The 23,016-nt window shown below is 48.9% G+C and overlaps 1 protein-coding gene across 1 annotated transcript in view; it reads right to left on the bottom strand.

Annotated features, from left to right (window-relative positions):
* Positions 1–23,016, bottom strand: part of fer1l4 (fer-1 like family member 4) — a 527,478-nt gene that overhangs the window by 301,305 nt on the left and 203,157 nt on the right. Inside the window, exons 17-19 of the mRNA XM_072515422.1 lie at positions 11,767–11,959; positions 7,023–7,143; positions 4,671–4,771 (exon numbers count right to left, since the gene is read on the bottom strand). Coding sequence (XP_072371523.1) covers positions 4,671–4,771; positions 7,023–7,143; positions 11,767–11,959 — 415 coding nt within the window. The remainder of the gene's footprint in view (positions 1–4,670; positions 4,772–7,022; positions 7,144–11,766; positions 11,960–23,016) is intronic.

Here is a 23,016-nt window from a genome sequence, read left to right as displayed (position 1 = left end):
TCTCTTACCGGCGGGACAAGGCGGCGCGGGCAGGCTCCGGGGTCCTGGGGTGGGGGCGGGGTGATCTGGCCTCAGGGGGTGCCCCCACGGTGGCCTGGCCCGCGATTGGGGCCCACCGATCCACGGGCGGGCCTGTGCCGTGGGGGCACTCTTTCCCTTCCGCCTTCGCCACGGTCTCCACTATTGTGGAGGCGGAAGAGACTCCCTCCACTGCGCATGCGCGGGGATGCCGTGAGCGGCCGCTGACGCTCCCGCGTATGCGCCGCACGGCAAAGTCATTTCCGCACCAGCTGGCGGGGCACCAAAGGCCTTTCCCGCCAGCTGGCGGGGCGGAAATCAGTCCGGCGCGGGCCTAGCCCCTCAAGGTGAGGGCTCGACCCCTCAAGATGCGGAGAATTCCGCACCTTTGGGGCGGCGCGATGCCGGACAGATTCGCGCCTTTTTTGGCGCCGGTCGGCGGACATCGCGCCGGTTGCGGAGAATCCCACCCAAGGTCTCCCAGATATAACTCGAAGTTGCTGATGATGAATAGACTGTTAAACTGTCCATTTGGCTCTTTTGTGAAGCAGTTTATGAAATATGTACGGGTGACATTGTCAAAGGAATCAACATTTTTTACTGTAGAAATCGGTTTCAGCAAATTCACTCTAGTTTTATACATTAAACTAATGAACATAGATTAACTATCTCACCTACACTCCAAGAACCATTTTAAAACAACATTCCCAATGTTACATGGCCCCCACAATTATCCTGTTTCAAGAATCCCTCTTATTCTGATCTACTATCCATTGTGAAAATACAAGAATAAATGGTCAAAACACTGAAAATGTACAGACAAGGGACTTAGCTTCAAAGTTGGGATGAGGGTGGATGAGGATCAATGAGGCCTCAGTCAGTGGATTGGGCTGACTCACTTACAGTCTCACTCAGAACGCCTTACTGTGCTGATAACAGTTGTTCTAATGCAAAAGAATATCTTGTGGGGCTTTACACTGGGAAATCAGGAGATGAAGGAGGATTTAGGACAGCTCAGAGAGCTAAACACATAACTTGAGGGTTTACAAGTGATTTATGAAAGAAAGGAGAAAATGAGAAAGGCAAAGGGATGTTTGGGAGAGTTATGAACAGCATTGATGTGCTGTCTCAGTGGCTCATCTTTTTATTGTTAGAGGAGTGACTGCTAGGTTGAGTTATGCACAGAGCTGGAGGAATAGAAGGTAGGGTGCAGGGGGCGATTGTCCGAGCCCTGTGCCGGAGAATCGCCGCAACAGCGCCATGACACCACGACGCTTTTGACGCGGCGCCGGCCGCGGGCCACTGGTTTCGGCGGGGCCGCCGATTCTCCGGCCCGGATGGGCCGAGCGGCCGCCTGGATATGACAGAGTCCCGCTGGTACCGTTGACCCCTGGTCACTGCCGCCGGGAACTCTGCGCGAAGGGCCGGGGGATGGCCTGCGGGGCGGGGCAAAGCAATCCTTCACCGGGGGGGGGCCTCCGATGGGGTCTGGCCCGCGATCGGGGCCCACGGGGGGGCCCTACCTTCTTCTGTGCCGGCCTGCTGTGTGGCTATGCCATGTTGCGCGGGCCCGGCGCTGAAGTGGCTGTCGCACGCATGTGCGGGCCCACGGCCGGCAGTACAGGGCCGTGTATCGGCACCGGCGCTGCGTGCAGCACTCCGGTGCAATGCTGGCCCCCTGTGGGCCACGGAATCGCTGGGCCAAGAGGCCCGTTGACGCCGGTGTGAAACACTCCGGTGTTTACGCCGGTGTCAACACCTAACCGCGATTTTAGAGAATCCCGGCCCATATTGATTAAGGTTTTTGCAGTAGAAAGACTGACGGCAATGCTCAGTGAAGCTAGAAAGATGTGGATCTTGATCTTGTCACTAAATGCTCATTATCATCAAGTCTGTCTTTCCGGAGAGGAGAGAAACTAGAGATTTTAAAGATTATTGCAAAATGTAAGCCTTGGTGGCTGATCAGGACAGAGCTAACACTTAATGGAGCCTGATTGGCAGTCAATGAGAAAACTGGGACTGCATCCAGACACATGGATGTGTTGACAGGAACTGAACAAAGTTTCTTTAATTTGACCAACGTTAAATTGAAGGAAATTTCAATGTATCCCTAACTTACAGTTAGAATTGGAGTAGGGTATACATGGAGACAGATTTCCTATGTTTGATGTGATTAACATGACTCTCCTGAATGAGAGTTAGGGGATATCTTTTCCCGGAGAGAGGGGGTTCTGTCTCAGAACTGAGAATTCAAGTGGGAAAATTGAAGGCTGAAACGTTTTGGGTTTTTGTTTTTCAATCGTCAAGTGGAGAAATAGTGAGAATTCTCGGTTTTTCCTTGACAAATCCCAGGATTCCTATAGATTTTGAACAAAGAACAAACAAGAAAAGTACAGCACAGGAACAGGCCCTTCGGCCCTCCAAGCCTGCACTGACATGCTGCCTGTCTAAACTAAAACCTTCTACAATATCCAGGGTCCGTATCCCTCTATTCCCATCCTATTCATGTATTTGTTACGTTCTTATTTGTCAAGGTGGCCCTTAAATTTCACTATCGTCCCTGCTTCCACCACCTCCTCCGGCAGCAAGTTCCAGGCACCCACTACCCTCTGTGTAAAAAAACTTGCCTCGTACATCTACTCTAAACCTTGCCCCTCGCACCTTAAATCTATGCCTCCTAGTAATTGACCCCTCTACCCTGGGAAAAAGTCTCTGACTATCCACTCTGTCTATGCCCCTCATAATTTTGTAGACCTCTATCAGGTCTCCCCTCAACCTCCGTCGTTCCAGTGAGAACAAACCGAGTTTATTCAACCTCTCCTCATAGCTAATGCCCTCCATACCAGGCAACATTCTGGTAGATCTCTTCTGCACCCTCTCTAAAGACTCCACATCCTTCTGGTAGTGTGGCGACCAGCATTGAACACTATACTCCAAGTTTGGCCTAACTAAGATTAATATATACTACGAACAGCAAAGGTCCCAGCACTGAACCCTGCGGAACACCACTAGTAACAACCCTCCAATTAGAAAAGCATCCTTCCATTGCTACTCTCTGCTTTCTATGACCTAGCCAGTTCTGTATCCACCTTGCCAGCTCACCCCTGATCCCGTGTGACTTCACCTTTTGTACCAGTCTACCATGAGGGACCTTGTCAAAGGCCTTACTGAAGTCCATATAGACAACATCCTCTGCCCTCCCTGCATCAATCATCTTAGTGACCTCCTCGAAAAACTCTATCAAGTTAGTGAGACAAGACCTCCCTTTCACAAAACCACGCTGCCTCTCACTAATACGTCGATCCTGAGGCTAAGTGTTTACGCCGTTGCAAACACCATCGCGTTTTACGACGGCGTCAACAGGCCCCCAGGATCAGCGATTCTGAGCACTTCAGTAGGCCAGCACGGTACTGGAGTGACCCACGCCGCTCCAGCTGCCAATAACGACGTCAAATGGGCACCACGGGTCTGCACGCGCAGTGGCGTCATTCTCCGCACCGGCCCCGACGCAACATGGCTAAGGGCCACAGAGCCGGTGCGGAGCAAAAGAGGCTCCAGCCCGAGAGGCCGGCCCGCCGATCGGCAGGCCCTGATTTCGGGCCAGGCCACAGCGGAGGCACCCCCAGGGTCGGACCCCCCCCACCCCCACCAGGCCACTCCCAAAACGATACACATTGTGGTCCCGCCGGGTAAGACCACACGTGGACGGTGCCGGTGGGTCTCGGATATTTTTTGCAGCCACTTGGCCCATCTCGGGCGGAGAATCGCCGGGGGGGGGCTTGGCGGACCCGCGTCGGGCGGCGTCGTGCGATTCGCGCCCGCCGATTCTCCGGCCCGGCGTGGGCTGAGAGAATCCCGCCCGTCCACTTGCTTCCAAATGGGAGTAGATCCTGTCTCGAAGAATTCTCTCCAGTAATTTCCCTACCACTGAAGTAAGGCTCACCGGCCTGTAGTTCCCGGGATTATCCCTGCCACCCTTCTTAAACAGAGGAACAACATTGGCTATTCTCCAATCCTCCGGGACATCCCCTGAAGACAGCGAGGATCCAAAGATTTCTGTCAAGGCCTCAGCAATTTCCTCTCCAGCCTCCTTCAGTATTCTGGGGTAGATCCCATCAGGCCCTGGGGACTTATCTACCTTAATATTTACACCTCGTCTTTTTGGATCTCAATGTGACCCAGGCTATCTACACCCCCTTCTCCAGACTCAACATCCACCAATTCCTTCTCTTTGGTGAATACTGATGCAAAGTATTCATTTAGTACCTCGCCCATTTCCTCTGGCTCCACACATAGATTCCCTTGCCTATCCTTCAGTGGGCCAACCCTTTCCCTGGCTACCATCTTGCTTTTTATGTACGTGTAAAAAGCCTTGGGATTTTCCTTAACCCTATTTGCCAATGACTTTCCGTGACCCCTTCTAGCCCTCCTGACTCCTTGCTTAAATTCCTTCCTACTTTCCTTATATTTCACACAGGCTTTGCCTTTTCCCAGCCTTCTAGCCCTGACAAATGCCTCCTTTTTCTTTTGATGAGGCCTACAATATCTCTCGTTATCCAAAGTTCCCGAAATTTGCCATACTTAGACTCTCTAATGCATGGGGAAGGACTCTGATATCTTTTGTACTGTGTGATGTATAAAGCTGACAAGACCTGCATCCTGCGACAAACTCATTCAAGGTTCGCTGAAGGTGACTCTGTGCCTCTGATTTTGGTCTCTTCAGCATGTGCTTCACTTCATCAAGACCATCCTCCTGGAAAAGGGAGAAAAAATGGAGAGAATTAAACATTACTGCTCTTTCAACATCCTTTATTAAAACATCCTTCTTAAAAAGCCAAATGATCGCTGACATTGCCCTTCTTCAAAAACAGTCAATCGTTTAAATTCCTCTGCCCTCCTGTTGACTGCTCCCAGAAAGAGGACAATTCAGCTCAATGCGTAACATCAATTCTTGTGCTAAATGGGTAGCACCCTCGCCTCTAGACCAGAAGCTCTGGGTTCATGTCCAATGCTTGGACTTGTTCATAACGCTGCTGATCAGCACGGGAATCCTCCTACTCTTCCCCAAGGCGAAAAGCAGTGCTTGTGAAGATGTGCGAGAAACAAAATCCACTGTTGGGCTGAGAGGAAGCAGGAGATGGGCCTGTGCGAGAGAAACCTGGGGCGGGATTCTCCACAATCGGCGCGATGTCCGCCGACCGGCGCCAAAAACGGCGCGAATCAGTCCAGCATCGCGCCGCCCCAAAGGTGCGGAATTCTCCACAGCTTGAGGGGCCGACCCCTCACCTTGAGGGGCTAGGCCCGCGCTGGACAGATTTCCGCCCCGCCGGCTGGCGTGAAAGGCTTTTGGCGCCATGCCAGCTGGCGCGGAAATGACTTTGCCGTGCGACGCATGCACGGGAGCGTCAGCGGCCGCTCACGGCATCCCCGCGCATTCGCCGTGGAGGGGGTCTCTTCCGCCTCTGCCATAGTGGAGACCATGGCGAAGGCGGAAGGAAAAGAGTGCCCCCACGGCACAGGCCCGCCCGCGGATCGGTGGGCCCCGATCGCGGGCCAGGCCACCGTGGGGCACCCCCCGGGGCCAGATCGCCCCATGCCCCCCCCCCTCAGGACCCCGGAGCCCGCCCACGCCGCCTTGTCCCGCCGTTCGAAAGGCGGTTCAATCCATGCCGGCTGGCGTGGGTTGACAGCGGCGGGACCATCGCGGGCAGAGAATCGGCAGGGGCGGGATTCAAGCCAGCCCCCGGCGATTCTCCGACCCGGTGGGGCCCGGGGCGGAATTCTCCAACCCCCCACCGGGTCGGAGAATCGCCGGGGGCTGGCGTGAATCCCGCCCCTGCTGTGTCCCGAATTCACCGCCACCAGAGAATCCTTCACTATTTCTGCGGGTGGATGTAGTGACCAACAAATCTCTTGGTGAAAAATATTTAAATAGTAGAAAGAGGGAAGCAAGTGGAAAATGGGATGAAGTTTGGATTTCTCCAACTGAACAATGTGAATATCAATGGCCCCTGTCTCTTTGTGACATCCCATAATGCAGCATCACTGACTGCCTGCTCAAATCTGGTAAAACCCTGGCACAAAGTTTAAAGATCACCTTTAATTGTTGGAAAATGTCACTGATTCGCCCGTTTCTTTCCTCCTTGGGGAGGTGGTAGGACCGTGGTATTGTCAGTAGAATAATCATCCTGACACCCAGGGAAAGATCTAGGGACCAGAGTTCAAAACCCACCATGGCATGTGCTAATATTTTAATTCACTAAATGAAATAGTTTAATAATGATCAAGAAGCCATTGTCGTAAAAACCCATCGGGTTCACTAATATCCTTTAGGGAAGGAAATCTGCCGTCCTGACCCGGTCTGGCCTACATGTGACTCCAGACCCACAGCAATTTGGTTAACTCTGAAATGAAGCAGCCAGCGACACCCACATTCCATAAATGAATTTTAAAAACTTATCTTTCCCCACTTTTTCTCACTGCGTTATTTAGGCTGGAATATATTCCAATCTTGGGCAGCACAGTGGCACAGTGGTTAGCACTGCTGCTCACAGCTCCAGGGTCCCGTGTTCAATTCCGGCCTTGGGTGACTGTGTGGAGTCTGCACCTTCTCCCCGTGTGTGCGTGGGTTTCCTCCGGGTGCTCCGGTTTCCTCCCACAGTCCAAAGATGTGCAGGTTAGGGGATTGGCCATGATAAATTGCCCTTAGTGTCCAAAAGGTTAGGTAGGGTTACAGGGATAGGGTGGAGGTGCAGGCTTAAGTGGGGTGCTCTTTCCAAGGTACGGTACAGACTCGATGGGCCGAATAGCCTCCTTCTGCACTGTAAATTCTATGATTCTATGATTCTTTGAGCACAAATGTAAATTTATGGCTATATCTAGAGTAAATGTTTATAAGGAGAATAACTGAAAGCTAATTTTCATTGAAAGACTGATAACCTTTGTCTTAAAGGATTCTCACACCAAGTTGAAACAAATTTCCCGAGTCTCAGTAATGCACCTACCAGTCTCTCTGTGATCTTTGCAAGGATATTGGAATTATACAATCGCCAAGAATACTCTTCCCAAGAGCTCCAGACGTACACACATGGTTTCTCGTACAGGTACGGAATGCAACTATATGACCTGAAACAAACAAATCAGAAGGAAAGAGGTTTGTGGATGTAAATATTAATCTAGAGTTCCCTTATAGGATGCAATGATCTCCATGTCTACCATTCCTCATGATGAAGAGAAAGCTGAGACATCTTCCTTTGACCTTCAATATAACTGCAATCGTTGAGTATCCAACACCAACAACAACAATGTGCATTTATATAGAACCTTTAACAGAATAAACTGTCCCAAGATGCTTCGCAGGAGCTTTACCAGACAAAATTTTACAACAGACCAAATAACAAGTTAAGGTTAACAACCAAAAACTTAGTCAAAAATATCAGTTGTAAGGAGCAACTTCACAGCATAATTACAGCGCAGGAGGAGGCCATTTGGCCCATCACATCCTGTCGGCTCTCTGAAGAGAAATTCACCCAGTACTGGCAGGGCCCCGGAATGCTTCTTGCAGCTTCAGCTGCAGATACAGGCCCCGCACTTCTGGTCTAGAGTCCGTGCATGCGCACGGCGGCAACCTGCAGCAGCCACGCCGTACGCAATGGGGGACTCGGACCGCAGACAGACATCGATAATGTAGGCCCCTCCGAAATGGCACGTGCCCGTGGATCCGAGTAGCCCGATTGCTGCCCTGGCCACCCATGAGGCGCCCCTAGTGCTTGATTCCCCCCCCCCCCCCCCCAGGGTGGCCACGGACTCAGTCCACAGCCGTCACCCGAGGTTCCCGACGGCCAATATGTGATTAGAAACACGGCGTCGGTAACTCGGCCAGTTTTCCCCCGAGAATCGCAGGGGGGCCTCTGCCAATGGCCTCCTAGTCGCGCCGCGTAAATCTCATGCGAGTGATTCTCTGGGGACCAGAGAACCGCGGGAGCGGCGCCAGCTACGATTTCCACGTAAACGGGAATTCTCTGCAGCCCCGCGACGAACGCAATTTCGCCGCCAGACTGCGGAGAATCCAGCCTAGCGAAGATTAGGGAGGAAGTTCCAGAGCTTAGACCCAGGCAGCTGGATGCAAGGCAGCACGGTAGCATTGTGGATAGCACAATTGCTTCACAGCTCCAGGGTCCCAGGTTCGATTCTGGCTTGGGTCACTGTCTGTGCGGAGTCTGCACGTCCTCCCAGTGTCTGGGTGGGTTTCCTCCGGGTGCTCCGGTTTCCTCCCACAGTCCAAAGATGTGGTTAGGTGGATTGGCCATGATAAATTGCCCTTAGTGTCCAAAATTGCCCTTAGTGTTGGGTGGGGTTACTGGGTTATAGGGATTGGGTGGAGGTGTTGAGTTTGGGTAGGGTGCTCTTTCCAAGAGCCGGTGCAGACTCGATGGGCCCAATGGCCTTCTTCTGCACTGTAAATTCTATGATAATCTATGAAACCAATGTCAGAGTAATTATTACTGGAAATGCACAAGAGGAATGCAGATATCTCACAGGGTTATGCAGCTGGAAGAGATTCCAAAGATAGGGAGAGGTAAGGCCATGGATGGAGTTGAAATAAAGGATGAGAATTTTAAAATTGAGGCATTGCTCAAACCAATGTAGGTCAGTGAGACCATGGGTGATAGGCGAGTGGGAATTGGTGTGAATAAGGACAGGGAGAGCAGTGTTGAAATGACCTGCCAGAGATGTGTATGGGCAGCACGGTAGCACAGTGGTTAGCACTGTTGCTTCACAGCGCCAGGGTCCCGGGTTCGATAGCCTGCTGGGTTGCTGTCTGTGTGGAGTCTGCACATCCTCCCCGTGTGTGCGTGGGTTTCGTCCAGGTGCCCCCGTTTCCTCCCACAGTCCAAAGATGTGCATTAGGTGGATTGGCCATGCTAAATTGCCCCTCAGTGTCTCAAACTTTCGGTGGGATTACAGGGGGTAGGGTGGAGGCGTAGGCTTAAGTAGGGTGCTCGTTCCAAGGTCCGGTGCAGACTCGATGAGCCGAATGGCCTCCTTCTACACTATAAATTCTATGATTCTATGGGCGCTTATCTTATTAAGTTGCCTTTTGTGCCGCACCTTATTGAATGCTTTTTGGAAATTCAAATATATTACATCTACTGGTTCCCCTTATTGCAATCTCAGACCAGACCCCAACAATGGCTGTGATACTGGACAGAAAATCCAATGTTTTATTTTACTTTTGTAAGACTGGGAGGAAAGGGTACCTCACTCCAGGAGTGATTTCACAAAGTAATCTGGATATGGTAAATTAAATCAAACTTTATTACTGACAGAGTGTTAAAATATCTTTAAAATTGCACCAGAAAATAGCTACAATTACCCCATAAACAATGCTAATCAATACAGCGACACAATAACCCTTAACTGCTATCTTTATTCCCACTCAATCAACAAAACCATCTCAGCTCTCAATCCACTGTTAAATCCAGTTAGCATTCAGGAATGCCTGCTTTCCAGAGATGTTCTCTGAGATTATTTTAAAGAAAAGACCTGAATCCTGTCAGAATCATGCAGAAACTCTGGCTGTATCTGTTCAGAAGCTGCTTCTCAGCTTCTTTCAGATCACCTTCTAATCAGACAATTCTGAACTGCTTGGAAAGAAACTGCTAATCTGTCTACAGACATATCTTTAACTAAACTGCAATGGGAGAAAAATGCTTAACTTCTGTTCAAAGCTCCATCTAGAACTCAACTGACCTGCTTTACTATAAAATACCTGATACTTTAGCTCCACCCAGTTATTACATCATTTTACCAATCTTAATCTGATTAACGGAGAACCCCTCTTAATCCAAACAAAACCCCATTAGCCCAAGCTTTTTACAATGCCTTACCTGCACCCTGATTCCGAACGGTTCAAAGTAGGATTCTTTCCAAACATTAAAAAAAAATTAAGAGTCTCCAATTCATTTTTTCTTTCCAAGGCGTTTAACCGTTACTGCATCAAATGCATAGAATATAATGGGCGCAATCTTCCAGCCACACTGCCAGAAAAGCATCTTGCCGCGACGCAGCGTGGCCGGTGGAAGCCAAGCACTGCCAAGGTGTCTAGGTGGCACTGCCAGCCAACAGGGACACTGCTCAAAGATCATGCAGCTGGGGGGCCTCAAATCCCCTGGGAGACCCCAAATGGCATTCGCCTGAGTCCCCGAGGTAAAGGGATTGAATCTCAAAGCCTCAGGTACCTCGGGAATGTGTCCAGGTGGCACCGCCAGCCAGCAGGGATAATGCCATGGTGCCAGGTTGGCATTGCAAAGGTGCCAAACTGGCATTTTTGGGCCGAGGTTGCCTACTGTGGGTGTTGGGGTTTCGGGGACCCTCTCATGTTGCGTTCGGGCTGGGGGGAGATCCGGGATTTCTTTTGTGGGCGCCCCAATCTCTCGCTGGACTGGGGAGTTCCGGCGAGCTGAGCTCCCCGTTGTAAGAAACGGGACTATGTGCAGCCTCAGCATCGCGTTCCTCGTTCAGGTTGCTTATTCAACACGAGTCACGTTGAATAGCCATGTGTATCTCGGCACTGCTAGTGCCAGGAAACATGCGGCTAAACATGCTCATTCCGGGACCTTTTGGGAAGATTGTGCCCAATATTTCTGAAATTCCTACAATTATTGCATCCTTTATCTATCCTGCTCGTTACCACCTCAAAGCTTTCTAAAAAAATTGTCAGCCATGATTTCCCAGTCATGAAGCCATGCTGACCCTGCTGGATTATATTATGTATTTCTAAATGCTCTGCTATTACATCCTTTATACTGGACTCCAACATTTTCCCATTGACAGAAGTTAAGCTAACTGGCCTGTAGTTACTTGTTTTTTTGCCTCTCTCCCTTTTTGAATCTGGGTGTTACATTGGCAGTCTTCCAATCCTTTGGGACTTTTCCAGAATTTAAGGATTCTTGGAAGATTGCTCCCGGTGCATTCACTATCTCTGGAGCTGCTTCCATTAATATCCTGGGATGCAACCCATCAGATCCAAGGGAGTTATCCACCTTCAGCCCCATTAGTTTCCCGAATACTATTCTCCACTGACAGTTAATGTATATATTTCCTCCCCCCCCCCCCCCCCCCCCCCCCGTTTTGTTATTAGTGTTATCCCCCGTGAAGACTGATGCAAAATATTTATTTAACTCTTCTGCTATTTCCTGGTTCTCTATTATTATTCTCCAGTCTCATTCTCTAAGGGCCTATGTTCACTTTGGCATCTCTTTTCATTTTTATGTTCAAAGAAGCTCTGTGTTTGCCTTCATAGTTTACCTTCTCCCTCTTTTTAATGATCTTTTGTTGGTTTTAAAACTTTTCCAATCCTTTGGCTTGCCACTAATCCTTGCCACATATTAAACTGAAAAAACATACAATCACAACTTGGCTTCAAAAGTAGGTCAGAGGCTGCATATTCTGAAACAAGTGACTCATTCCATTAGCTTCAAAGTTTCTCTGTGAAACCTTCAGTGCAAAGAAGACCTGAACAATAGCATCACCTCCCGGTCAGACATCTCACTTCGTCATATATTATCATTCCCTCATTTTCACAGGGTCACTGAGTCCTCGAGCTTCCAACTACCTTCAAAAAAATGGATCAGAACAACTAGGGATGATCAATAAATGCGGGCCTTGTCAGTGAGGCCCACATCACAAGGATGAACTTTAAAAACACAACCTATTTAGCAGCTTGCATTGAATGTTTGAGCATACCTGTCAAATTCAGTACTCTCTGCTTTTGCAGGGGGTGTGACTGAATTCTGTTTTGGCAGTGAACTGGTTTCAGCATTCTCCAGCTCATCTTCAGAATCTCTTGCATCCAACAAAGATTTCTTCTCCTCGCTCTCATCCACCTTCCCTTCTTTTTTCTTTTTTGGGACGACATCTACCAATTTGCCGTAGTTACCTTCAAAAAAATGTTTTAAATTGACATTTTGACCAATCGCTGTGGGCAGAGCCAGCCCTCCCAGATAGGGTTTAAGGACAGTGTAACAACTGTTCAACACACTGTTCAACACTTATCCTAAAGTCCCACTGCCTTCCCCAATCATGCAGCTAAAGGTTCATCAGTCAGCAGATTGTTTGAAACAGCGATAGTTCCATTTGTCAGCTGACAGATGTGTTGCTGTGTGATGCACGATCAATTGCACAGAGACGAGAGTTGAATACAACTGAGGCTTTATTACTCTAAGATGTGTGGCCTCCTACAGCAGCTGGTGAAATGGCTGCTGTATGGGGAGCACACATATTTATACTCCGCCTACTGGGCAGAGCCAGCAGGCAGGGCCTACCCCCGTATCTGTAGTACAGGGCCTTACCACACATCTCCTAATATATACAACAGTGGTGATTACCACACTGTGTAAGCAATGCTCTCTCACTGGGCAGATAGCTTTATATCGGCCAGCATCACTGTCAGTGTCATGCAGGTGACTTGAACTCAGGTGTTGGTGCAGGTGAAAGGTGGGGGGGGGGGGGCGAGGGAGGGAGTTGTTGTGGGAGGGGGACATACCAAGAGGGATTGGGGGGTCGGCCAATGTTACAAGGAGGCCGTTGGTGAAGGAACCCCTCCCCTCACACTCCCCTGCCCCTGTCTGGAAATTGAGGCTGAGTGGGAAACAGCTCTCAAGTGTTCATTAATTGGCCACAGAGAACTCACTTGTCCTATTTGGGTTTTGAAATGTAACCAGTCTGATTGACACCTCTGGCTTTCCATAGACATTTGACTATGCCATGAGGCTGCTTCTGGAGGCAGACAACTTAAGGCAGTTCAATAAAGACTCTCACTAAGACAGGACACTGATGAAAACTGCTCCTTATATATGGAACATGGTGTCAGGAAACAAAGAAAAAATAGATTTTTGAATCCTAAAAATGATGCAGAGATGACAGAATCTAGAAACACAGAAAGGCTCGAGGCCCATGACCGCATGCCAGCGGGAGCATGGAAATCTTTGCAAATGGGTCGGCCTGGCACCCTGTGCTCTCGCTGTCTGTGATTCTCCGGTCCCCACCCATTACCTGCCCACTTCACCTCTACCAGAGCCCTAATAGGGGAATCCTCCCAGGGACCCCATGAAGAGGGAGACACTGCACGGGGACCCAATGAAGAGGGAGACACTGCACGGGGACCCAATGAAGAGGGAGACACTGCACGGGGACCCAATGAAGAGGGAGACACTGCACGGGGACCCAATGAAGAGGGAGACACTGCACGGGGACCCAATGAAGAGGGAGACACTGCACGGGGACCCAATGAAGAGGGAGACACTGCACGGGGACCCAATGAAGAGGGAGACACTGCACGGGGACTCCCCAAATGGAAGGATCTGCCCACAGGGGAGTGAAACCCCGTTGACCACATCAAAGAGAGATAAGTTCAATGCAATCACACTGCCATTTTCAGCGGGCAGCCAATAGTGGGATTCCTTCGGGAATCCCCACGTATTCCTCACCATGCATAATTTGGCATGGCAAGGGATATGGAATTGCATTTTGATTTCTGCTTCCAGGGGAATCATAATTTGGCTGCAATTCTCCACCATTGGGGGAACAAGGGGCTGGATTTTCCATTCTGGAGACCAAGTCCCCACGCTAGCGTGAAAACGGTGGCATTTCATGACGGAAATTTTTTCGTGAAACAGCTAGCAGCCAGACAGCATAAAGCCCCTGGCTCTAGCTTCCGATACAACCTGGAGAATTGCCGGGTCCATGGCAGCGGCAGTGCCGTGCTTCATGGCGGATGCCACACGCGGACCCGGCCTTCGAAATTGTCGGGCTTGCGCGCCCCGGACTGCCCACCACAGTGTCCCCAGCCCCGGATATGTCCACCCCTGCCCACGGATCGGCCCTCCCCCAACTATGTCAGTGCTGGACTGAGTTCGCAGCCGCCACGCTGAGTTCCCAACAGGTGAGACCACACGTGTCCCACGCCATCGGGAACTCGGCCAGTCGGGGTGGAGCATCAGGGGGCAGGCCTCAGCCAACATACGGAGGCCGTGGATATGTGTACACCACTTTTTAGGGGGCGGGACATCACAAAAGCAGCGCCACCCCCGATTTTGGCGTCATCGGGGGTTCTCCGCCCCGTCGCCAAACGAGATTTCGGCGTCAGGGTTTGGAGAATCCAGCCCATGGTCTCCCAAACAGAGTACTCACCCGAAAGATTTTGAAAGCCTTGAACCCCGAGTGAATGATACATATGAACATGATGTGTTCAACACTAGAGTTCAGAGTGAAAATTAAATCATTAAATGGTATGTGACTGCAGTCCTGCAGTGGCTGAATTATGTGAATTCAGATGGCAGAGATAATATGATTAAAGATAGATTACTCTGAGGCATGAGAGACCCCTCAGTGGGAGCAAGTCTACTGAAAGCCTCCCATCCATTGACTTTATCTATAATTCCCGCTGCCTCAGAAAGGCAGCCAGCATAATTAAGGACCCCACTCACCCCGGGCATACTCTCTTCCACCTTCTTCCGTCAGGAAAAAGATACTAAAGTTTGAGGTCAAGTACCAACCGACTCAAGAACTGCTTCTTCCCTACTGCCATCAGACTTTTGAATGGACCTACATCGTATTAAGTTGATCTTTTCTCTACACCTTGCTATAACTGTAACATTATATTTTGCAGTCTCTCCTTCCTTCCCTGTGTACGGTGTGCATTGTTTGTACAGCATGCAAGAAACAATACTTTTCACTGTATACTGATACATGTGACAATAATAAATCAAATTAAAAAAAGAGGAGATACTGACACTTAAAATGCAATAGATGTGTGTTGAAATGCATAAGTTGTGAAATATCAGCTGGAGTATATGTATGGTAGAGCAGACCAGGAGATACATTATTCTGAGAGACAGTCCAGGCTGAAACAATGGAGCAATCATAGTCAAAGGGCAGGATGCAAATACTGCAGAGTACAGCATGCACAGGGAAAGAAGAATTGCCCAGTGTGGGAAACGCAGTGTTTGAATTGTAAGAAGCGGAATCATTTCACGCAGAATTTTACAAAGCAAGGCGACAAAGATGGCCACTGGAGAGAGATTAGCAGCATGGTGGCAGAGTGGTTAGCACTGCTGCCTCACAGCTCCAGGGACCTGGGTTCAATTCCGGCCTCGGGTGACTGTGGAGTTTGCACGTTCTCCCTGTGTGTGCGTGGGTTTCCTCCGAGTGCTCCGGTTTCCTCCAACAGTCCAAGGGTGTGCAGGTTAGGTGGATTGGTCGTGATAAACTGTCCCTTAGTGACCATCTATTGCTTTCTTCAGTGTCAGTTTCTCATCATTCAGTAGACTTGCTCCCACCGAAGGGTCTCTCATGCCAAAGTGGGGTTACAAGGATAGGACAGGGATTGGGTCTGTGCAGAGTGGTCTTTCAAATGGTTGGTGCAGACTCGTTGGGCTGAATGGCCTCCTTCTGCATTGTAGGGATTCTATGATTCTTGTAAAAAAAAGCAGAGGAGTCTGATGAAGAATTATACACAATGCAACAAGTTGGTTCAGATAGTCAAGGTGACAAATGTTTTTTGACTGTGACCATGATGACTACAGAGGGAGCGTATCAAGTGAACAGAAATGCCGAATAGACCCAGGTGCATCATAATAACCTTCACAGATCTGTGTAAATGGCTCAACCTGGAGATGTCAAAATGAAGCCCACGAGAATGAGATTGAGGCTATATAATGAGGCTATATGATGAGGCTATATGATGAGGCTATATGATGAGGCTATATGATGAGGCTATATGATGAGGCTATATGATGAGGCTATATGATGAGGCTATATGATGAGGCTATATGATGAGGCTATATAATGAGGCTATATGATGAGGCTATATGATGAGGTTATATGATGAGGCTATATGATGAGGCTATATGATGAGGCTATATGATGAGGCTATATGATGAGGCTATATAATGAGGTTATATGATGAGGTTATATGATGAGGTTATATGATGAGGCTATATGATGAGGCTATATGATGAGGCTATATGATGAGGCTATATAATGAGGCTATATGATGAGGCTATATGATGAGGCTATATGATGAGGCTATATGATGAGGCTATATGATACTCACACCAAGAGGACACATGAATATGAGAACCCAATGCAATGGCAAGAATGAAAATCTCAGGTTCCAGATCATAGATGACCCACAATGGCCACTAATCTGAGCGAAAGCCAGTCTCAAGCTTGTACTGGTAACCTGAGCGGCTAACAGCGATTCAGTGTGTCACAGCACAACACCATTGATGGAAGAACAGATCTTAGAGGAGTTCAAAGATATGTTTATAGGGTTGCGATATCTCCCAGGAGAATATCTAAAGGTAGATGAGAGAGTTAGACCAATTCAACATTGGCCATGAAGAGTTCCAACTGCCCTCAAGTCCAGGTTATCAGAGAAGATCGAAGAGTTAGAAAAGAGGGGAGTAATTGAACAAAGAACAAAGAACAAAGAAATGTACAGCACAGGAACAGGCCCTTCGGCCCTCCAAGCCCGTGCCGACCATGCTGCCCGACTAAACTACAATCTTCTACACATCCTGGGTCCGTATCCCTCTATTCCCATCCTATTCATGTATTTGTCAAGATGCCCCTTAAATGTCACTATCGTCCCTGCTTCCACCACCTCCTCCGGTAGCGAGTTCCAGGCACCCACTAGCCTGTGCGTAAAAAACTTGCCTTATACATCTACTCTAAACCTTGCCCCTCTCACAAAGAACAACAAAGAACAAAGAAATGTACAGCACAGGAACAGGCCCTTCGGCCCTCCAAGCCCGTGCCGACCATACTGCCCGACTAAACTACAATCTTCTACACTTCCTGGGTCCGTATCCTTCTATTCCCATCCTATTCATATATTTGTCAAGATGTCCCTTAAATGTCCCTATCGTCCCTGCCTCCACTACCTCCTCCGGTAGTGAGTTCCAGGCACCCACTACCCTCTGCGTAAAAAACTTGCCTCGTACATCTACTCTAAACTTTGCCCCTCTCACCTTAAACCTATGCCCCCTAGTAATTGACCCCTCTACCCTGGGGAAAAGCCTCTGACTATCCACTCTGTCTATGCCCCTCATAATTTTGTATACCTCTATCAGGTCGCCCCTCAACCTCCTTCGTTCCAGTGAGAACAAACCGAGTTTATTCAATCGCTCCTCATAGCTTATGCCCTCCATACCAGGCAACATTCTGGTAAATCTCTTCTGCACCCTCTCTAAAGCCTCCACATCCTTCTGGTAGTGTGGCGACCAGAATTGAACACTATACTCCAAGTGTGGCCTAACTAAGGTTCTATACAGCTGCAACATGACTTGCCAATTCTTATACTCAATGCCCCGGCCAATGAAGGCAAGCATGCCGTATGCCTTCTTGACTACCTTCTCCACCTGTGTAGCCCCTTTCAGTGATCTGTGGACCTGTACTCCTAGATCTCTTTGACTTTCAATACTCTTGAGGGTTCTACCATTCACTGTATATTCCCTACCTGCATTAGCCCTTCCAAAATGCATTACCTCACATTTGTCCAGGTTAAACTCCATCTGCCATCTCTCCGCCCAAGTCTCCAGACAATCTAAATCCTGCTGTATCCTCAGACAGTCCTCATCGCTATCCGCAATTCCACCAACCTTTGTGTCGTCTGCAAACTTACTAATCAGACCAGTTACATTTTCCTCCAAATCATTTATATATACTACAAAGAGCAAAGGTCCCAGCACTGATCCCTGTGGAACACCACTGGTCACAGCCCTCCAATTAGAAAAGCATCCCTCCATTGCTACCCTCTGCCTTCTATGGCCTAGCCAGTTCTGTATCCACCTTGCCAGTTCACCCCTGATCCCGTGTGACTTCACCTTTTGTACTAGTCTACCATGAGGGACCTTGTCAAAGGCCTTACTGAAGTCCATATAGACAACATCTACTGCCCTACCTGCATCAATCATCTTAGTGACCACCTCGAAAAACTCTATCAAGTTAGTGAGACACGACCTCCCCTTCACAAAACCGTGCTGCCTCTCACTAATACGTCCATTTGCTTCCAAATGGGAGTAGATCCTGTCTCGAAGAATTCTCTCCAGTAATTTCCCTACCACTGAAGTAAGGCTCACCGGCCTGTAGTTCCCGGGATTATCCCTGCCACCCTTCTTAAACAGAGGAACAACATTGGCTATTCTCCAGTCCTCCGGGACATCCCCTGAAGACAGCGAGGATCCAAAGATTTCTGTCAAGGCCTCAGCAATTTCCTCTCCAGCCTCCTTCAGTATTCTGGGGAAGATCCCATCCGGCCCTGGGGACTTATCTACCTTAATATTTTTTAAGACACCCAACACCTCGTCTTTTTGGATCACAATGTGACCCAGGCTATCTACACCCCCTTCTCCAGACTCAACATCTACCAATTCCTTCTCTTTGGTGAATACTGATGCAAAGTATTCATTTAGTACCTCGCCCATTTCCTCTGGCTCCACACATAGATTCCCTTGCCTATCCTTCAGTGGGCCAACCCTTTCCCTGGCTACCCTCTTGCTTTTTATGTAAGTGTAAAAAGCCTTGGGATTTTCCTTAACCCTATTTGCCAATGACTTTTCATGACCCCTTCTAGCCCTCCTGACTCCCTGCTTAAGTTCCTTCCTACTTTCCTTATATGCCACACAGGCTTCGTCTGTTCCCAGCCTTTTAGCCCTGACAAATGCCTCCTTTTTCTTATTGACTAGGCCTACAATATCGTTCGTCATCCAAGGTTCCCGAAAATTGCCGTATTTGTCTTTCTTCCTCACAGGAACATGCCTGTCCTGTATTCCTATCAACTGACACTTGAAAGCCTCCCACATGTCAGATGTTGATTTGCCCTCAAACATCCGCCCCCAATCTATGCTCTTCAGTTCCCGCCTAATATTGTTATAATTAGCCTTCCCCCAATTTAGCACATTCATCCTCGGACCACTCTTATCCTTGTCCACCAGTACTTTAAAACTTACTGAATTGTGGTCACTGTTACCGAAATGCTCCCCTACTGAAACATCTACCACCTGGCCGGGCTCATTCCCCAATACCAGGTCCAGTACCGCCTCTTCCCTAGTTGGACTGTTTACATATTGTTTTAAGAAGCCCTCCTGGATGCTCCTTACAAACTCTGCCCCGTCTAAGCCCCTGGCACTAAGTGAGTCCCAGTCAATATTGGGGAAGTTGAAGTCTCCCATCACCACAACCCTGTTGTTTTTACTCTTTTCCAAAATCTGTCTACCTATCTGCTCCTCTATCTCCCGCTGGCTGTTGGGAGGCCTGTAGTATACCCCCAACATTGTGACTGCACCCTTCTTATTCCTGATCTCTACCCATATAGCCTCACTGCCCTCTGAGGTGTCCTCTCGCTGTATAGCTGTGATACTCTCCTGAACAAGTAGCGCAACTCCGCCTCCCCTTTTACATCCCCCTCTATCCCGCCTGAAACATCTAAAACCTGGAACGTTTAGCTGCCAATCCTGCCCTTCCCTCAACCAGGTCTCTGTAATGGCAACAACATCATAGTTCCAAGTAGTAATCCAAGCTCTAAGTTCATCTGCCTTACCCGTAATGCTCCTTGCATTAAAACAAATGCACTTCAGGCCACCAGACCCGCTGTGTTCAGCAACTTCTCCCCGTCTGCTCTGCCTCAGAGCCACACTGTCCATATTCCCTAGTTCTCCCTCAACGCTCTCACCTTCTGACCTATTGCTCCCGTGCCCACCCCCCTGCCATACTAGTTTAAACCCTCCCGTGTGACACTAGCAAATCTCGCGGCCAGGATATTTATGCCTCTCCGGTTTAGATGCAACCCGTCCATCTTATACAGGTCACACCTGCCCCGGAAGAGCTCCCAGTGGTCCAGATAACCGAAACCCTCCCTCCTACACCAGCTGTTTAGCCACGTGTTTGTCTGCTCTATCTTCCTATTTCTAGCCTCACTGGCACGTGGCACAGGGAGTAATCCCGAGATTACAACCCTCGAGGTCCTGTCTTTTAACTTTCTGCCTAGCACCTTAAACCTATGCCCCCTAGTAATTGACCCCTCTACCCCGGGGGAAAGCCTCTGACTATCCACTCTGCCTATGCCCCTCATAATTTTGTAGACCTCTATCAGGTCGCCCCTCAACCTCCTTCGTTCCAGTGAGAACAAACCGCGTTTATTCAACCGCTCCTCATAGCTAATGCCCTCCATACCAGGCAACATTCTGGTAAATCTCTTCTGCACCCTCTCTAAAGCCTCCACATCCTTCTGGTAATGTGGCGACCAGAATTGAACACTACACTCCAAGTGTGGCCTAACTAAGGTTCTATACAGCTGCAACATGACTTGCCAATTCTTATACTCAATGCCCTGGCCAATGAAGGCAAGCATGCCGTATGCCTTCTTGACTACCTTCTCCTGTGGTGCCCCTTTCAGTGACCTGTGGACCTGTACTCCTAGATCTCTCTGACTTTCAATACTCTTGAGGGTTCTACCATTCACTGTATATTCCCTACCGGCATTAGACCTTCCAAAATGCATTACCTCACATTTGTCCGGATTAAACTCCATCTGCCATCTCTCCGCCCAAGTCTCCAAACAATCTAAATCCTGCTGTATCCTCTGACAGTCCTCACCAATATCCGCAATTCCACCAACCTTTGTGTTGTCTGCAAACTTACTAATCAGACCAGTTACATTTTCCTCCAAATCATTTATATATACTACAAACAGCAAAGGTCCCAGCACTGATCCCTGTGGAACACCACTGGTCACAGCCCTCCAATTAGAAAAGCACCCTTCCATTGCTACTCTCTGCCTTCTAGCCAGTTCTGTATCCACCTTGCCAGCTCACCCCTGATTCCGTGTGACCTTTTGTACTAGTCGACCATGAGGGACCTTGTCAAAGGCCTTACTGAAGTCCATATAGACAACATCCACTGCCCTACCTGCATCAATCATCTTTGTGACCACCTCGAAAAACTCTATCAAGTTAGTGAGACACGACCTCCCCTTCACAAAACCATGCTGCCTCTCACTAATACGTCCATTTGCTTCCAAATGGGAGTAGATCCTGTCTCGAAGAATTCTCTCCAGTAATTTCCCTACCACTGAAGTAAGGCTCACCGGCCTATAGTTCCCTGGATTATCCTTGCTACCCTTCTGAAACAGAGGAACAACATTGGCTATTCTCCAGTCCTCCGGGACATCCCTTGAAGACAGCGAGGATCCAAAGATTTCTGTCAAGGTCTCAGCAATTTCCTCTCCAGCCTCCTTCAGTATTCTGGGGTAGATCCCATCAGGCCCTGGGGACTTATGTACCTTAATATTTTTTAAGACACCCAACACCTCATCTTTTTGGATCTCAATGTGACCCAGGCTATCTACACACCATTCTCCAGACTCAACATCTACCAATTTCTTCTCTTTGGTGAATACTGATGCAGAGTATTCATTTAGTACCTCGCCCATTTCCTCTGGCTCCACACATAGATTCCCTTGCCTATCCGTCAGTGGGCCAACCCTTTCCCTGGCTACCCTCTTGCTTTTTATGAACGTGTAAAAAGCCTTGGGATTTTCCTTAACCCTATTTGCCAATGACTTTTCGTGACCCCTTCTAGCCCTCCTGACTCCTTGCTTAAGTTCCTTCCTACTTTCCTTATATTCCACACAGGCTTCGTCTGTTCCCAGCCTTTTAGTCCTGACAAATGCCTCCTTTTTCTTTTTGACGAGGCCTACAATATCTCTCGTTATCCAAGGTTCCCGAAAATTGCCGTATTTATCCTTCTTCCTCACAGGAACATGCCGGTCCTGAATTCCTTTCAACTGACACTTGAAAGCCTCCCACATGTCAGATGTTGATTTGCCCTCAAACATCCGCCCCCAATCTATGTTCTTCAGTTCCCGCCTAATATTGTTATAATTAGCCTTCCCCCAATTTAGCACATTCATCCTAGGACCACTCTTATCCTTGTCCACCAGCACTTTAAAACTTACTGAATTGTGGTCACTGTTACCGAAATGCTCCCCTACTGAAACATCTACCACCTGGCCGGGCTCATTCCCCAATACCAGGTCCAGTACCGCCCCTTCCCTAGTTGGACTGTCTACATATTGTTTTGAGAAGCCCTACTGGATGCTCCTTACAAACTCTGCCCCGTCTAAGCCCCTGGCACTAAGTGAGTCCCAGTCAATATTGGGGAAGTTGAAGTCTCCCATCACCACAACCCTGTTCTTTTTACTCTTTTCCAAAATCTGTCTACCTATCTGCTCCTCTATCTCCCGCTGGCTGTTGGGAGGCCTGTAGTAAACCCCCAACATTGTGACTGCACCCTTCTTATTCCTGATCTCTACACATATAGCCTCACTGACCTCTGAGGTGTCCTCCCGTAGTACAGCTGTGATATTCTCCCTAACCAGTAGCGCAACTCTGCCACCCCTTTTACATCCCCCTCTATTCCGCCTGAAACATCTAAATCCTGGAACGTTTAGCTGCCAATCCTGCCCTTCCCTCAACCAGGTCTCTGTAATGGCAACAACATCATAGTTCCAAGTACTAATCCAAGCTCTAGGTTCATCTACCTTACCCGTAATACTTCTTGCATTAAAACATATGCACTTCAGGCCACCAGACCCGCTGTGTTCAGCAACTTCTCCCTGTCTGCTCTGCCTCAGAGCCCCACTGTCCCTATTCCCTAGTTCTCCCTCAATGCTCTCACCTTCTGACCTATTGCTCCCATGCCCACCCCCTGCCATACTAGTTTAAACCCTCCCGTGTAACACTAGCAAACCTCGCGGCCAGGATATTTATGCCTCTCCAGTTTAGATGCAACCCGTCCTTCTTATATAGGTCACACCTGCCCCCGAAGAGCTCCCAGTGGTCCAGATAATGGAAATGCTCCCTCCTACACCAGTTGTTTAGCCACGTGTTTAGCTGCTCTATCTTCCTATTTCTAGCCTCACTGGCAGGTGGC

This window comes from Scyliorhinus torazame, chromosome 8 (assembly GCF_047496885.1).
Source record: "Scyliorhinus torazame isolate Kashiwa2021f chromosome 8, sScyTor2.1, whole genome shotgun sequence".
Taxonomy (NCBI): domain Eukaryota; kingdom Metazoa; phylum Chordata; class Chondrichthyes; order Carcharhiniformes; family Scyliorhinidae; genus Scyliorhinus; species Scyliorhinus torazame.
The sequence above is the reverse complement of the archived record's forward strand: the minus strand, read 5'-3'. Positions and strand labels throughout refer to the sequence as shown.